This window comes from Heteronotia binoei, chromosome 14 (assembly GCF_032191835.1).
Source record: "Heteronotia binoei isolate CCM8104 ecotype False Entrance Well chromosome 14, APGP_CSIRO_Hbin_v1, whole genome shotgun sequence".
Lineage (NCBI taxonomy): Eukaryota > Metazoa > Chordata > Lepidosauria > Squamata > Gekkonidae > Heteronotia > Heteronotia binoei.
In genome coordinates, this window is record NC_083236.1 from 10,093,359 (window position 1) to 10,111,568 (window position 18,210).

Genomic DNA, 18,210 nt, shown 5'->3' on the forward strand with positions numbered 1-18,210 from the left:
ATGGAGATGGTGACCTGGAGTGTGAAGGGCTGTAGTAGTAATAATTATCCCTATGTTGACGTGGGGATTGCTCAGCATAAATTTGAGTGGACGGATCCCTGGGCGTCGAAGGCTCTCGTTGGAGTAGAGAGACTGTCGGTTCCTTGGAAGTGCAAGGCATTGAAACTTCTCGAAAGGAGTGTGCTCCAAGTAAATTAACTCGCTGACTTCGAAGACGTGAGGATTCCAACGATTTGTTGTCCAAGATGTTTTCTGGTAGGGATTCATCAACCGATGGAGATAAACAGGTTTCCTACCTGTAACTGATGATCTTCGAGTGGTCATCTGTGCAGTCACACTTGTGGGAGTAGGCGCCAGCGCCGATCTCGATCGGTAAACTTCAAAAGCTGTGGATTTCCGTGCCGCCGGCCCAGTGCGCATGCCCCGAAGCCCTACTGCGCACGCCCACTGGGACGGCCGCGGACATCCCGCCAGTTCCTTCTGGCCGCCACGTTAGCCCCACGGAGGGACCGGCAGCAGCGGGGAAGGCGGGCGGGTAGTGTGACTGCACAGATGACCACTCGAAGATCATCAGTTACAGGTAGGAAACCTGTTTATCTTCTTCGTGGTCTCTGTGCATCACACTTGTGGGAGATTAACAAGCTCAGGCCTACCTGGTGGAGGGTACGCCGGTCCATCACGAGGAAACCGACTGTAAGACGGCACGGCCCACGGAAGAAGCTTGTCTGTGCCTCAGGTCCAAGGCGTAGTGCGTCACAAACGTGTGAGCCGAGGACCACGTGGCTGCTCTGCAGATATCCTGCAGGGGGACTCCCTTCATGAACGCCTCTGACGTAGCCACCGCCCTGGTTGAGTGGGCGCGCAGTGGTCCAGGAAGAGGCCGCTTCCGAAGGAGGTAGCACAGTCGGATGGTCCCTGTAATCCATTTGGATAAGCGTTGGGAGGAAACGCGCTGTCCTAAGCAGGACGTTGCGTATGAAACGAACAGCCTGGTATCCTTCCGGGAAGGGCCAGTGCGGTGCAGGTAGAAAGAAAGTGCCCTCTTAACATCTAGGGCGTGTAGCAGTCGCTCGGAGTCATTGGCCGGAGAGGGGAAATAAACCGGTAGGTAAATTTCCGAGTTAAGGTGGAAGGGAGACACCACCTTAGGCAGGAAGGTGATATCAGGGCGCAGCGTGACCCCTTCGGGCGAAAACAGCAGATAGGGAGAGTCACACCTGAGCGCAGCGAGCTCCCCCACCCTCCTCGCTGAGGTGATAGCCACAAGGAAGGCCGTCTTCCAGGCCAAGAGGTGGGGCGGGCACGTCGCCGTTGGCTCAAACGGCTTCCCTGTCAGTGCTTTAAGGACAAGCGGAAGGTCCCACGCAGGTGCAGGTGCCCTTACTGCCGGGTACAGTCTCGCCATGCCCTTGAGGAAGCGTTTAGTGTCCGGATGCGTGAAAGGCGAGTAGCCTTCAATCGGTCCGTGTTCTGCCAAGATAGCAGCTAGGTAGACCCGCACCGAAGAGGGCGCCAGGCCCGCGTCCAGTAAGGTAATTAGGAAGTCCAAAATTATCGATAAGTCCGCCCTCTCGGGGACCACAGAGAGGTCTGCAGCGAACTTGGCGAACCTGGCCCATTTAGCCGCATACGACCGTCTCGTGGAGGTTTTCCTACAGTTCAAGATCACGAACTTGGTCCTGTCAGAGAATCTGGATCCAGACGCCATGCCGTGAGGCGCAGGTGCGGAATATCGTGGTGCAGAACCCGGCCCTCGTGAGAGAGCAGGAGATCCTGCACCTAGGGAAAATGATGGTAAGTTCTCCCCGACAGGCGGAGGACCAGGGGAAACCATGGCTGTCGGGGCCACCAGGGCGTTACTAGAATCCCCTTCGGCCGTTCCCTCATTATCTTCTGTACTACCTTGGCGAGTAGTGGTACAGGAGGGAACAGATACACCTTGTGGTGCCTCCACGGTACAAGGAGCCCGTCCCCCAAGGAGAGAGGGTCCGAGCCCCCCCTGCAGCAAAAGAGGCGGCATTTTGCATTTTGCCTTGTAGCGAAAACGTCCAGGTCCGGGGTCCCCCACCGGCTGAAGAGTGGTCTCAGGAACTCCCAGTTGAGCTCCCACTCGTGGAGGAGAGCTCCACCTCGACTACGAAAATCCGCCTGAACGTTCCTGTCCCCCGGAAGGTGGGTCGCTCGAAGGAAAATCCCTACGGAGATGCACGTTTCCCATATCAGGGAGGCCAGCTGGCAGAGCCTCCTGGACACCATGCCCCCTTGGCGATTGATATAGGCCATTGCCGTGGTATTGTCCGTCATCACAGCCACCGACCGACCCTCCAGAAGAGGCTGGAAAGAGCGAAGCGCGTGGAAGATGGCCAGTAGCTCCAGGAAGTTTATGTGCTGGTGGGCATGATGGCTCGGCCAACGGTCCCCCACACATAGGCCCCCTGTGTGAGCCCCCCATCCCCAGAGGGAGGCATCCGTGGTGAGGGTCAGGACCGGTTCCGGCTTGTGGAAGGGCGCCCCTTCGGTCAGGCGACTCTTCAGGCTCCACCAGGAGAGGGACGACAGGATCTCTACAGGCACCGTCAGCAACCGGGATGGCTTCTCGACGTTGCACCTGAAGTTCTGAAGGAACCAAAGCTGCAGGGGCCGCATCCTGAGCCTCGCAAACGTGAGGACGGAGGTAGTCGCTGCCATAAGTCCCAGGAGCCGCTGCAGCATCCTCACAGGGACAGTCGGGTTCTGTCGGAGAGAGGACACCAGCTGCACAATGGCGTCTGCTCTGTCTGGAGGGAGAAACGCCTTGCACACTCGTGTGTCGAGGATCGCTCCAATGAATTGTACCCTCTGAGAAGGCACCAGGTTGGACTTCTTTAGATTGATCTGGAGCCCCAGATCGTCCACCAAGGCCAGGGTGATGGAAATGTGCCACCAGGAGCCAATCGTCTATGTATGGGAAAAGTGTCACACCTTGCAGCCGCAAGTGAGCAGCAATGACCACCATGGTCTTGGTGAATACCCGTGGGGCCGTACAGAGGCCGAATGGTAGAGCCCGGTACTGGTAATGGTCGCCCCCGACTGCGAAGCGTAGGTACTTCCGATGTCTGGGATGAATTGAGAAATGGAAGTACGCGTCTTTTAGGTCGAGGGTCGCCATCCAATCCCCGTTGCCCAAGAGGGGAAGGATGTATGGGAGCGATGTCATTCTGAACTTGTCGCACCTCACAAAGGCGTTCAGCGCCCTCAAGTCCATGATCGGCCGGAGGCCCCCGTCCCGTTTGGGGACCGCAAAATAACGGGAGTAGAATCCCCGACCTTCCTGGTCCATAGGGACCTTCTGGATGGTTTGCTTCTGGAGGAGCGACTGGACCTCCTCGCAGAGAGTTTGCAATGGTGCAGTGGAAACAAACCTCGGGGTACACGGGGGGTGGAGGAATTCTATACAATAACCCAGTTGGATTATTGACAAGACCCACTGGTCCGAGGTAATACGGGACCAGGCAGGGAAAAATTTGGCAAGGCGGATAGAGTCCAAGTCCGGCGGGCCAAGAATGTCCGGGAGGAAGTCAAAGACCCTGTTTGCCTTGCTTCGCCCCCTTCTGGCGGGACGTCTGGGTGGAAGGGGGAGAGTACTTGGGCTTCGACTGGTAGGAAGGGCGGGTAAAGGAGGCCGACTTTGATCGCCACTGCCTCTCTGGCGACTTGGTGTACGGCTTCTTCTGCCAGGTTTTAGGCCACTGACGCTTAGGTTGAGGACGTAGTCCGGATACCCCCAGGTTTCTGGACGTTTTGATGCTTTTATCCAGCTCCTGGAGGACTGAATCAGTCGTAGAACTAAATAAACCCACTCCGTCAAATGGCAGGTCTTCGACATATGCTTGTGGGTCGGGTTGGAGCGCCGTAGATCTTAGCCACGAGTGCCTGCGTAGAGAGATAGCCGTTGTTAGGGCCTTCGCGCAGGTGTCACCTGAATGCCTGGCCGAGTTTAACTGTTGCTTAGCCAGGATCATGCCTTCCTTCTGCAACTTCTTCAGAGCGTTGCGGCTTTGCTCGGGAAGGGTGGCCATTACAGTGGAGACCTGGTCCCAGAGTGCATATTGGTAGCGGCCATAGCATGCCGCATAGTTGGCGATTTTCACGCCCAGGGAACCCGCTGAATACAGCCGTCTACCCATGGCATCCAATTTTCTGCCCTCTTTGTCCGGTGGAGTGGAATGTGTCTTTCGCGCCTTGGAGGACGACGATACGACCACTGAATTGGGTTTAGGGTGGACATATAAAAATTCTGCCGAAGCTTCCTGGATTCTATACATATGATCCAGCCTGCGTGAGGAGACAGGCGTGGAAGCAGGCTTGTCCCAGGAGGCCTTGGCAGTTTGGAGCATGACATTCGTCAAGGGTAGAGCCACCGCTGTGGATGTGTCTTGTTGGACTATGTCGAAGACAGTGTCCGTTACTGTAGGTTGTGGCTGGACTGTAGTGAGCGAAAGAGTCTGAGCCATTCTCTTTATGAGGTCACCATAAGACTTTAGGTCCTCTGAAGGCGATATTGGCTGCTCCTCAGATGTTTTCCTGGGGGGGGGAGGGTTCGCCACCGGAGGAGACCTCCCTTTCGGGCGAAGAGTCGTCAAGAGACCTGGGGGATACCTCTGGCGAATCGGAGAGCTCAGATTGGTGCCGAGGGGGCAGCTGCGGGGCCACTGGTATAAGCTCCTTCACAGACGGGGAGCGTTGCTTGGGTGCTTTTTGGGCCGACCGGTGAAGCTCAGGAGGCTTCGATGCCGATGCCGACGGGGCATCCCTCTGCGTCCTGTGAGACGTTCGGGATCGATACGAGGTCTCGGAGGCTTGGTCCCAATCCTTCTGGCGTTGTTGAAGCCACGGAAAGGGGGTTGCATGGGGTAGGCCCCATAAAGGTATTGCCACTGTCTCTGGTCCCAGGGGATCTGGGCCGGCTGGCTTCGTGGCGAGCGCTTTTCTTCCCGACAGCGAGGAGAGTGGCTGCTGGAAGATCGGTCCCGACGATCATGTCGGTGTCGAGCAGGGGAGCTTCGAGGCTGGGAGGTCGATCTGTCGAGTGGACTACTCCCGGTACCGACACACTGCGCCGACTCGATCTCTGAGTCCGAATCGGAAACGATGAGTTGAGTCGGCATCGATGCCAGTTGCGAGCTCGGCTGCCGGATAGGAGAGGCAAAGAGCTTCAGTGGCAGGACGACCGGTGCGGTCAGGTCGACCGGGGATGCCGGAGAAGACTGGGTAGCCGATACGCGTTTGGGCTTCTCAGACTTCTTGTGCAGCTTCTTTCCGGAAGGCATCCCTTTGTCCTCCTTGGGCCTTTTGATCGGCACCGAGGACTCCGAGGCGGCTACCGAACCGGATCGTTTCCGAGGACGGTCGGTATCGATGTTAGCCCGCCCGGTATCGAATGGCGTCGACGGTGGTGGGGCCTCCTGGCCTGCCGATGACTCGGCCTGTTCGGTTCGCGGGGAAAGTGCTCGCTCCATCAGGGCCGCCGCGAGTCGTGCCGCTCTGTTTTTTCGCGTCTGCTTAGAAAACCTGGCACAATGGGAACAGGAATCCGGCCTGTGCCGCTCTCCCAGGCACAATAAACACAGGGAGTGCCCATCTGGTGGGGCAATCTTACTCCCGCACGCGGAGCAGCGGTGAAAAAATCCCCACTTTCTTTCCATACGAGGAAAGGCAAGACGAGAAGAAAGAGAAAGGGAGAGGGGTCCCCCCCCGAAGGGCGGGAAACAAAAACCCGCTCTCCTCAACAATAGGAAAAAAAACCTACTCTATCTACACTAACTAACAATACTAAAACTATGTAGAGCTAACTATATAATTTCCGAATGGAAACAAAAGTTCACCGACCGTGGCAGAGAGATCAACCGATCAGCGCGGCGGTCAGAAGAGAACTGGCGGGATGTCCGCGGCCGTCCCAGTGGGTGTGCGCAGTGGGGCTTCGGGGCATGCGCACTGGGCCGGCGGTGCGGAAATCCACAGCTTTTGAAATTTACCGATCGAGATCGGCGCTGGCGCCTACTCCCACAAGTGTGATGCACAGAGACCACGAAGAAGATCTAGATCGGATGTGGACGTCATCATGTATGACATCGCTGGGAGTCGAGAGCTCTGCCGGAACAATCGGTGGCATCGAAGTCGAGGTAGGTGCAGCCAGGTGCGATGTTGAATTCATGGTATGGTCGGAAGGCCTGGGATCGAAAGACTGATGATCTGTCTTCAGCTTCTATCTTGAAGGTGTCAAATCCGAGAGATTTTTGGAGGTCGATTCTAGTTGGTGTTTCTTCCTAGAATCGTCGGACTTCTTAGAGTGTTTTCCAGACTTATGCTTACTGGGAGCCGATGCCACGGAAGCTGCTGGTCAAACCACGTCCCTTTGCAGAGTTAGGGAGGATGGTGAAGTATGGGATCCCGAAGCGTGGGACATTGCAGGCCGCAGCGATGACTCTAAAAGGTGGCTTTTAATTCTGGCCACACGATTTTTTCTGGCCTGTTTCCCAAACTGGCTGTAATGGAGACAGGTATCGATTCTGTGGGTCTCCCCCAGAAAAAATAGGCGGAAAGAATGTCCGTCCATAGAAGGAATTTTGGCCCCACACTGGGTATACTTTTTAAATGTTGTTTTGGAATCTTTCCCTTCCATCCGCACGGGGGGGGGGGAGGGGGTTGGGAAAGGAAAGGAAAGGGAAGAAGGTAAAGTGTTTTTTTTTTACAATACCAGTCGGTGAAATAGAAGATGATGATGAAAAATCGTGAAGGGCCGAAGAGAAAAATGGTGAAGATCGCAATGAAGTTAAGGAGACGCAACGAAGTAGGTGTTTCCCGAACGGCGGTAAAGAAGAAACTGGGTGGGTGGAGCGCTTTCCTCTCACTCCAGGCATGTGCAGTGGATGCCTGCTCCCCAGACCGAGAAGGAATGCCCGCCAAAATAAACGCATAAGATTGCTTTGAATTCTCTGAGGTCGGGTTCGTTCCAGGCAGAAAACCCATGTGTGGGACTGCACAGAGACCACGATGAAGATTAATAGTTTCTGTCAGCTTCTGAGTTGTCCTTAAGTCAAGTAAGTCAAGTCCTTAAGTCAATATTGGCATATATATATATATATATAAGCAAATTAGTTTAAAAAAGTAAAATGGAACAAGTGAAGTTGTCCTCAATAATCAGGCCTGTTGCAGAGATTCAGAAAAGGTTTTTTTTATAGATAGTCACATTCCAGGAGGTATGACTCTTTGTGTCAGATCTGGATATGACCCTCAGAGCCAGTTCACCATAACTTTCAAGACTCTGGATATGACCCTCAGAGTCAGCTCTCCCAGGCCAAAATTCACAGTAAAAAGCTTGTGCAAAATCCTTCTTCTCTTGCCCGGTTCATTTAGACCGTTGACATTAATTGATATTATTTGTACTTCAGTCTTGGTATTCATTTTAGCAAGTCTACACTATCTGCCTTAACTTTGGATAATTTTTTGGTTAGCGTCCTTGTCTTTACTCTTTTGTTCTGGAACTTCTGCCCAATTTCCTCTTCCACTTTGCTTGAGTCCTCTTCTTCTTCTTGGTCTTCTTGCTCGTCCCCCGTTTCGGATTCCCGGCTACTTGTGTCTACGTACTGATCCCAGAATTCCTCTAGTTTTTCCAGTGAGGTTATGTTCTGTCTTTTTGTATGGTATGTAAAGAACATCCCTTCTGGCACCAACCATTTAAATTGCACTGAGCGTCGTGTCAGCCACATTGCTAATTTTCGATATTTGGCTCTACGTTGCCGAACTTCCCAGGGAACTTCCTTCAACACCTTGATATTAGTCTCCTTCCACTTCAGCTCCCGATCTTTAGTCTTTTTAAGGATTCTTTCGCATGTTGCAAGGCGGGTGAATTTGACTTGTACTTCTCTTGCTAATTTATACTTCCTCGTATAATTGGAGGAGACTCTTTTTACCCACTCAATATCTCTCCTTCCTTCTTCCAGCCACTCTTCATCTTCAAAGGTTAACAATTCTATAATTTTCTCTGTTAAATTTTCACCTTTTTCTTCTGGCAAGTTTTGAAAGCGTAATATATACGCTGCCTTCTCCACCTCAAGTTTTATTACCCTTTCCTCAAGTTGAGCCACACTTTCTTTGTTTCCTCTCGCAATATTGGATACTTCTTTCTCTTTTTCCACAATTTTATCTACCTTAGCAGTCAAACAATGAATCTGTTGGGTATTCCCTAATAATTGTTTTTGGAATTCTTCAAGTTGTTTGTTCGTTTTTGTTATCTGTCCCATTAAGTCAGTTTTCATATTTTCTAGTGCCTCTTGATTTTGCCTAAAACCCTCCATCACAATGCTCTGCAGCTTTTCAATAGCCTCTTGATTTGTTACCTCTGGTGTTTTTTTAACCGCTCCTGTCGCTGGGGTAGGAGAAGGAGTACCTTGCCCAATTTTTTTTGGACCCATTTCTGTTCCACCAGGGCTTTCAGAGTAGCTAGCTTAATTATTAAATGTTAGGCTATGTTAGTTGGACAATTGGTTCCACCAGATTCTCTAACTCTTATATAAAATTCAAACCATTCAATTCATTAATACCTTAGTTCATTAATTAAACCCAACAATTTATCTGCACCTTAACTGGTTATCAACCCCTTAAACTCATTACATTAAACAATCAAGGTTTCAAGTTAATTGGTACAGTCCTCCTAGTTTCCTACTATATGGTTCACTAATACAGTAAGGTTTTCAATAAGTAACACAATACCTTAATCTCTCAGAAGCTCTATTCAATAACAGTTACTTTCCTTGATACACCAGTTATATATTATCCTTCTTACCACTATACAGCAAATTTACTAACCACAGCAATCTTCAGTTCTTTGTCAATCAGTTCAATTTCTTATCTATAATTTGTCCTACAGTCTTACAGTCTTACAGTCAGGTCCTCTTCTATTCACTCCAGTCACTCTCTCTATCCCCCTCCTTTCTCTTCCTCTTCCCTCGTTCTTCTTTTCCCACACCGCAGTTCCTTCTTCTATACTTCCTTTGTTCCTTCTTCTTTTCTTCTTTCTTCTCTTCCTCTTCCCCTCTACTGTTTAGTATTAGTTTTTGTTAATTCTCAGTCCCCGAGTTAATCCAAAAAGCCTCCAAGCAGTTTTCAAAAAACCCATCTTCAGCGGGGAGACAGCCGCGGCGCAACCGCCGCTAAAAACCTCTCCCCACCCTTTGCAAATTGTACACCTCCAAGGTCTTTTATATAATTTCTCTTTAACACCGTTCTAAGCTGTTCACCAGGTCTCAAAACCTTACCTATTCACTCTCCACACAGACGCCATTCTTTTCCCTTCTCTTACTTTCACTTTCAAGCCACATGGCAATTTCAAACGACTTCCCTTTTTCTTTCTCCTTCTCTCTCTTCTTCTTTGTACCTTCTTTCCACTCGACCACTACTGTTAATACTATGTTGTTAACTGCCAGTCACTGTAGTCCAAATTATTAGATAGTCAAAATTCTAGTCTCTCGGGCTGCACAGTTCAATCTCTCCCGTCACAGCCACAGCCGCGGTCGCTGTCCGCCATTGATTTTCTCTCCGCTCGCCTTTTCTTCAACTTGCCCGCTCCCCCTTACTGTAAGCGTCTCAGTTTCCCTCCTTCTTTCAATCTTTTTATTTCTTTCCCTCGGCACAGTTTATCGTGGACTTCCCTCCACCTCAGCCCACCACAGTCTCGTACCTGTTATGTTTCGTGTTGTTATTTTCTTGCTTTTCTCCCCGCTTCCCTCCGCTTCTCTCCGCTCTCCGCCGCTGTCCGTTCTCCGTATTTTTTTTTTTTTTTTTTTTCCTTTGCCGCCGCCGGCGGCTGGAACTCCGGCGCCAATACAAGTTAGCAAGAGCTGGGATTTCAGTTTAGTTTAGTCCTTTTTTGTTCTTTGAAAGGAATGAATCTGTTGTCTCCTTTCACTCCTTGTCCGGTGGCCCGGTTGATCGCTGAAGCGTCGCTGAAGCATCGGCTACAGGGACAGTTAAGGTTGAAAAGAGGAGCCTCCGCTCCCCCCCCCAAACCCCAGAAGCTCCCCAAACTTCGATGTGGCTTCCGCCACTTCTTAAGGTGGTGCTCCCCGGTGGAGAGCCCCCCTCAAATGCTCAGCAAACTGAGTCGTTTCCCGAGACTCGGGAAAAGCCGCTCAGCCGCACCACGCCATTACCGGAAGTCTTTGTGTCAGATCTGGATATGACCCTCAGAGCCAGTTCACCATAACTTTCAAGACTCTGGATATGACCCTCAGAGTCAGCTCTCCCAGGCCAAAATTCACAGTAAAAAGCTTGTGCAAAGCAAACTGTTTCTCACCCAGCCCCCCACTGCATGCTAGCAGGTGTTGAGACAGTCTGTTAGAAGATACCATGTCCTTGAAGTTCAGACATAAGCCTCCCTACCAGGGCAGAGTGGATACGTTATGTGTTACAGGCAAAAGAGAAAGCAAGCAGGAAAAACCAACCTCATGCATCTTCCCATAACATTTCCATCAGAGTTACAGAAAACAGGGAGGCCTACAGCCTCAGCAAATACATGCAAAGGTCCCTTAACAGGTTCCCCCCTTTCCCGTGCCCACCAAAAGTCTTCTGAATTAATATAAAGTCCTTTCTCAGGCCTCAGTGTTACCTCCCATCAAGGTCACAATCCAAGTATTCTTTCTTTTTCGGCATTGCCCAGGGAGACCAGATTAGAGCCGTCTCCCTGCAGCCCTCTTCCACCTGCAGGCCCAGAACATCCCACTACACATAAAATACTAAATTCCTAAAGAAAATCAATGGATGTTAATATTTGTGATTAAAGTTACAATATGTGGTTAGTAACTTCTAAGGGCCAAGATACAATTATAATTTTTATTGTTCAGTCGCACAAGGATACTAATACAAATAGCAGTAAGACACTGAAACCATAACTGTCAGGGACTTGTTCCTGACAGAGGGGGAAAGAGTTGCAGGATGGATTAAAGCCATGAGCAGGCTGGTTCTGGCCCATGGGCCATATGTTTGACAACCCTGCTTAAGGTTAGAAGAGTCACTTGATGGAGAACATGAGGGACACAATCAGTCCTGAAACAAAGTTGACTGGGCAGCCTTCCGGGACTCACCGAAGTTGCTCACGCATTTGGTTACCCATTTCACACGCATAAGTCAATAATCAATAATACTATCAGGAAAGCTGTGTAAGATTAATCCACTCTCCGTTTCTGCATGCCCCAGGCCAGTTTTAGTATGAGAAGAGATCTACATTTTCTTACTAAAAATGAGCAGTCGAATGAATACGATAAGAAAGACTGTGAAACAAAAAAGAGCGCCACTTACCCTAACGTCCGGAATGCGGACTGGTCCAAGTGAACTTGTCTCCTGTCACGGTTAAAACCCAGCTGTGGCCTCCAGGGTCGGCCATCATGGTTTGTTTTCTCCCAATCACCTGGTTTCAGAACTGGCTGTGGTTTTCTGCGTATCAAAGAAGACAAAGTTCATCAGAAACCAGAACCACAAATCTGGACAAGGCCAAAAGATGGATTATGCTAGTTCTCTGAAACAGGAATTCCCACTGGATCAACTCTACGCTGTCTACAACACAACAGCTGATACAGAAGAACCAGCAAGCAAAAGGAATACTTACTTTGCCCCAGGTAATACCACCGCCTTAAAAATAAAATCTTCTTGGAACTGTGGGTCTTTGAAGCTGATGCTAAGGATGGAAATTTTTGGAAGAGTTACAAAAAAGTTAACAAACAGCCACACAATATCAAATCCAGCACCTAAACTTTTTTCTTAAGACATGCAGCCAGGTTTTGAGACACTTCTATCTTCTACCACTTTTTCAGATGTATATCAGACCTGCAGGACTTGTGACCATCCAAAACAAGTATCACAAAGTAGCCTGGAGATACTTGACAACCACTCTGCCTTTGCCACCCTAGAGAACACAACAAAACCTGGTTTACTGACCTAAAATCAGATTTGGAGGGCCACCTAGTCCAACCCCCTGCTTAGCAGCCTAAAGCATACCTGACAAGTGTTAATCCAGCTGCTGCCTGAAGACTACCAGTGAGGGCCCCAGTGAGGGACCTCTCAGTGGATCATGTCTGGCCAAATTGGTCCCATCCCTAAGTAAATTTAGCCAGTACAAGCTAAGAGAACAGTCTTCTCGTGGTTCAGGAAACAGTCAAAAGTGCAGGAAACCAGGGCTACAGGTAATTGGATAAGTTTTACAATTGAGGGAAGTGGGCAGAGGGATCCACTCAGGGATCTATATCAACTCCAATTTGATCATAAAAGATCTTGAGTCTGGGATAAGCAGTAAAGTAGCTAGAAGACATCCAAGTAATTCATGATGATGAAAACAAGAGCAGATTGCAAAGAGCTTGAAGAGAATCTTTCCTGAGAGGGCAACAACATGGTTAAGGAGTCAGTAAAGGATTTTGGTTCTTTGCAGAACTCTGGCCAAGGAGGCCTGTGCAGAGAAATCTTGACTAGGCCTTCCTTGGCTGCAAAAGCCCTTTCGCACAGAGATAACTGGTAAGTGACCTTGAAAGCAAACTGCCTGCACCTGGGTGAAGCCTGGTACCATCCTTAACGAGGGTTTCTTAATTGGCAAATTCCACACATCTGAGAAAACAGCCTCAGACACTGGGAAGCAAGGCCATATCTGCAGCACATGATCTTGTTACTTGGTAACGAGGGGAAGAAGTTACCTCATCCCTTGGATTGCGATTGGCTCCAGGGCTCAGAGGCAACTAGAATCTTTTCCCATATAAAAATAGAATAATATGCAGTAAATTGCAATTAGAATTTAAAATCCAGTTAGAAATTCCCTGGAAAGAATATTTCCAACTACAGCATTTATGTAAAACATTAAGGAAGATTTGTTAAAACCTGTTACTCCCTTTGAATAATCACCAAGTACTCAATTTACTTCCTCAAAAGGTTCGATTTTGAAATTTTATATCTTAATTAGATATGGTAGATCTACCTCATTGTCTTTCCATAAAGCCTGGATGCATGACTGAGAATTCTCCAACACACTAAATTTTGGGGAAAATTTGATCTTCTCATTCTCTACATTCTAGTTCTTTAAATTCTGAGTACCAGTCATATCAATTTATCACCTGATGGTATTCTACACCTACTAAAATAGTGCATATAAATTTGAGATATAGTTCTCATTGTTGGCGATGATGTGGAGAGGAAGGAACTTACATTCACTGTTGGTGGTTTTGTCCAATTGTTCTTAAATTTTGGGAAGATATTGCGCAGCAAATAACTTATATCACTGGACATATAATTCCTTTTATGAGGCAATCAATATTGTTGGATGTTTGACCTGACTTAGATATTCCTGACATACAAAAAAAATTAATTGAAACATTATTACTAGTAGCCAAGAAAGTAATTGCCTCCCAATGGAAGGCTTCCCAGCTCTCTGAAAGAGTGGTATATGTGTTTGTGGGATTACATAATTTTTGACAAAATAACAGATGTTAAGAGGTTAAATGAATATCCTGTGTCTGAGTCAAAGTTTCTGAGTAAGTGGTACCTAATTCTGGAAAAACTTTTAAATAATAAAGATACTCCACATTCTTCTAGTAATCATCGTTACTTTAAATTTATTCATGAATGTAATAATTAAGATCTACATAAGAATGGTAGTATTATTTCTGTAGCAATTTTAACTCTCTTGTTGTTGTGTTGCGTTCTTATTAAAAACTACCTCTTTTTTTTGTAAAGGTAATATTGGCAGCACCTGGAATTTAACCTAGAAGATGATTGGTAGCCAGTGCAGCTGTTTCAACACAAGCTCTAAACAGTCTTAGCACCCTGCCCCGAACATAAATAAATAATAAAACTATTATTCATTAAAAATAAGAAGAATCCTTTTCAATAAGTTAGCTAACCTTTAGCTTAGGAGCTAGCTGGGAAGCCACTTGGCAAGCCAATATGTCAGTGGCAGTTCAGCTCAGTTGCTGTTTCTATGGCTAGGGCCTTACCTTGTCTCTGAGAGGCAGAGTTGGATGCTGAACTTAACACCTGCTTGGAACTTTGTGGTAACTATATTCTTTTAAGTTTAATTATGCTGGAAAAGCTTAGTTTATTGTTTTCTGTTTCCTTCACATGTCATGTCTTTTAAAATATCTTTGCACATTTAATAAAACAAATATCTATTTTTTTTTAACCTGATGTGGATTCTTGTCTCTTATAGCTTCAAAAGTTAAAGCCATAAGTCTTGGATTGCTCGTTCGCAGTTAATGGTTTAGTCTGTAAACTCAGAGCTGCAAACCAACCTTGCAGGGTTGACTTTCTGGAATAATTCTATGAAATGCTCAGAGATTTGTTCCTTTACTCTGAAGCTGTAGGGAATAGTCAAACGGACTGGTGGCAGCTACTACTTTAGTCTCTCTTTAGGACTTTTGTAACTTATTGTGGGCTTGGGAGAATAGAAATCCATGACAGAGTCTCAGTGGAAATTTCTGTCAAGTACTGCACACAGTTGAAGCAACACAGCCTGACTGGTGGTGACCAGGGTGAAGCAGGCGGCCCACCCTATTGATTTTGTTGGGCCCCCTGGGCCAAGTGTCTCTGTGTGTATGCCAGAGAGAAAGAGCCTGCATCAGTGAGAGGTGAGCCTCAAAACAGCCACTGCAATGCAAGATGAAGTCCTGGCCATACAGACTGGAAGAGAGCTAATCAGGCTGGTGCCTCATTCCTGCTTTTGGGCACTGAGCTACACAGCACCCTTCCTCGGCAAGAAGGCTGGCAGCCTTGAGCAACTCACCTAGCACGTTACAGAACGTTGCCTAACCTTTTCGCTTCTGCGGAGCAGAGACTTCCTTTCCAGCACCAAGCTGCCTGTCATGGTTACAAAACTAGCTCTCCCCATAGCATTGAAGCGGGTTTGCCTGCCAGTTGCAAAATGCAGCTCTCAGCCTAACAAGCAGAGTTCCTAGATCCCAGAGCATGGCTCCCAGGGAATCCCTTGCCCCAGCATGCACCTGGTTTCCTGCAGCCTCATTACCCAAACCAAGCGGTGAAGTTTGGACTGTGGGGTCCAAAAATTCATTTTGATTTAATTAGCCCTGTTCCCCCTATGTACTCCAAATGCCCCCTAACAAAAATATTCCTAGCTATGGTGACTGACCAGCAAGAGAAATATTGGGGTTGGTGGAACAGCTTGTAGGTGTTCAGGAACACCTGACCAACCACTGTGGGATGCTGGACGAGATGGACTTTTCTTTGATCCAGCAGGGTCCATTATTTATCCAGGCGAGACAAGATGAGTGACTCACAAGTAGATACAGAAGGCAGCTATCTCCACCTCCATATATGGGTTCTTTGGAATGTCACAGTACCCTTAAATTTATTCCCTCACAGTGAACCATGGTGCACACAGTTTAAGAACTATTGCACTGGACAGATTATGCAAGTTCCATGCACCACAGCAAAAGACAAACCAGCTCCATGTCAAATCAGCACAGACAATTCAGAAACAGAAAGCCATCACTGCTCCTAAAGAAGCTAACCAAAGAGATAGAGCAGTTTTGAAAGGGAAACTTGTAGTTTCGAACACCATATGTTTAAAATATGCACCTAGTTCAAAACAGTGCATTTGGTATGTTATTCTTACACAGAGCTGATAATTTCTGAGATATTAGAAGTATAGTTACTGCAAGCCCACAGAACCAAGAGGACAGGAGCTAAAGCAGATTCCTTGGCCTTTAGTTCTTTCCCCTCCTTCCCACCCTCAAGAGGAGAAGTGATGCACACCACAGCCTTGAGCTGTTTTGCACTGTGATTGGTAAAATATACAGAAGTAACTTAAGCTGACTTCACCCAAATACAGTTTACCTTATTGCTGAGTTCTGTGTCAGGTCACGCAACAATGGCACAGGAGAGCGGACTGTCCTAATGGATATGAAGAGAAAACAGCAATGGTTCATATTTTTTAGCCTTTAAAACTCTTTGGCTGCAAAAGGCAGGAAAGTGAAAAATAAGGAAAACTGGCAATGATGACTGTATGGGACAGCTGTCACATGGTAGGTGGCCACTTTAGAGTGATCAAAACATTTTAGAGGTCTGAAGGGAGCAGGAGATGATGCTTCACAGAGCAAAAAGTCCAGGAAGTGGAATAAGATTAACTAAAAAAACCCAGGGGAATTTAGTGGAAACATTTCTTACTTGTCAAAGCTAAATATCTCAGTTTACTCATGCTTGTATCGTCAAGTCAACCATTTTCTTAGTACACTAGGGTTGGGTTCTAATTTCTTCTGATTTCTCTTTCCCACTTCAGAGCTATGTCATTCCTCAGGCTCAGGGTTCCCATATCCCCATGGAATAGCATTTCAGTGGGCAGCAGTGAGAGGGAAGAGGCCCAAAAGTTCCATTCTGCCATGGGAATATTGAGTCTGTATCCAACCCATATGCGGTGATGAACACTTGTTTCTTGAGGAGAAATTTAATTTGGTTAAATATTCTAATGTTCTAACATCTGTAGAACATTAAAGCTCTCCCATTCTTTAGAGAATACCCTATTTGTAAACCATACTTACTCATCTGGAAGAATTGGATTTTCATTCAGAGAAAGTTTTCCTTGAATACCATGACACAGTTCAGGAGGAAAGTCCACTGGCTGTCAGGAAATTCAAAACCCCTGATCAGCTGAGCCACAGAAGCATTCATGACAAATGCAATTTCATTTAGAACAAACTTAACAAACCTCTTTGTCACCGGACTTGTACAGTTCATGAATAAAATCATGAAGCTGGTGATGTTTCCCAACAAAGATAACATCTCCACCAAGATTATTCCTTCTGGCTAGAAAAAGAATTGAAGCGCATTATACTTCAACAACAATGAAGTTTAGGAATAAACTTACAAGACAGATCCAAGTTGTCTACCTGCTACACAACTATCAGTAACTAAGAATTATCCCTAAGTAACTAAGAATTATTCAGAATGTAAGCTTTTGAATACATGAATACTTCAGACAAGGAAAAAGTCTGCATGCTTACAAAAGCTTACATTCTGAATAAAACTTTGTTGGTCTTAAAGGTGCTACTGGACGCCTACTTTGTTCTATTGACCACAGCAAGTTAGTCTCCTTGGGCATAATTGATACTTTTCTTATAACATGTAAGGAACTGAGGGGCTCACATTTGGAGATGGGCGAATGGCAGAGACCAGCTGATTACTCACCACGCCTCCTCAGGAGGGCTGATCACACATAAGGGAAGTGTAGTATTTAAGTCGACAAACAGAAGCCTTGTATGCCAATGAAGGTATTGAAACTGAAAACAGAAACTTTTGAGCAAAAGTCTTCTAATCCAGAGAGTCAGAAGACCAGGAGTCACCAACAACTTTCTGACTACTCCTCTACAAACCTCATTGCCTGCTTGCCACTCACCTTGAAATACCCCAAAGACTACAAGCACTGTGCACTCAACCAGCAAGGACCAAAAGAAGGACTCCACATTAATACAGTTCCTCAGAATTCCAGGGCCAAGTTCTATCACTAAATAATTATTTGCTTCTCAAAGGAAACACGACCCATTCACAATAATCTCCGTGAAAGCATCTATTTTGGGTTCCCCCACCTTTTAAAGTCAGCAGGTACCTTTGGAATTCTGACACAATATGGTGGGCACAACCACAAAATGGCTACCACAGGAGGTAAGAGTCAACTACGGACAGGTTTCTTACCTGTAACTGGTGATCTTCGAGTGGTCATCTGTGCAATCACACATATGGGTAATCCGCAGGATTGGCCCCGACCTCGGAGAGTTCAAAGCAATCTTGATCGTAGATCTGGCGCGCCTCCCACTTGTCCTGGGAGGAGACAGCTACTGCGCATGCCTGGACAAGGGGGAGGTGCTTAGCCACTCAGTTTCTTCCCGCCGCCGGATAGGTGGAAATAACTGTGCTTACTAGCTTCCAGCAGCGGGGAAGGCTGGGTGGGTCTGTGTGATTGCACAGATGACCACTCGAAGATCACCAGTTACAGGTAAGAAACCTGTCCATCTTCTTCGTGGTCTCTGTGCATTCACACATATGGGTGATTAGCGAGCCATTTCTTCGGAGGTGGGTGCTGGACCTGTAAGAACATGAAGGGTTAGAGCGTAACGTAATGATAGTGGTACTCACAGTGGTTAGTCGAAGATCGATCGTAGCACTGCTTGTCCGAAGGAGGCATCTCGC

The 18,210-nt window shown here is 47.4% G+C and overlaps 1 protein-coding gene across 1 annotated transcript in view; it reads right to left on the minus strand.

Annotated features, from left to right (window-relative positions):
• Positions 1 to 18,210, minus strand: part of XRN2 (5'-3' exoribonuclease 2) — a 177,901-nt gene that overhangs the window by 47,457 nt on the left and 112,234 nt on the right. The window contains exons 22-26 of the mRNA XM_060253565.1: positions 16,733 to 16,830; positions 16,566 to 16,645; positions 15,865 to 15,921; positions 11,642 to 11,710; positions 11,335 to 11,469 (exon numbers count right to left, since the gene is read on the minus strand). Coding sequence (XP_060109548.1) covers positions 11,335 to 11,469; positions 11,642 to 11,710; positions 15,865 to 15,921; positions 16,566 to 16,645; positions 16,733 to 16,830 — 439 coding nt within the window. The remainder of the gene's footprint in view (positions 1 to 11,334; positions 11,470 to 11,641; positions 11,711 to 15,864; positions 15,922 to 16,565; positions 16,646 to 16,732; positions 16,831 to 18,210) is intronic.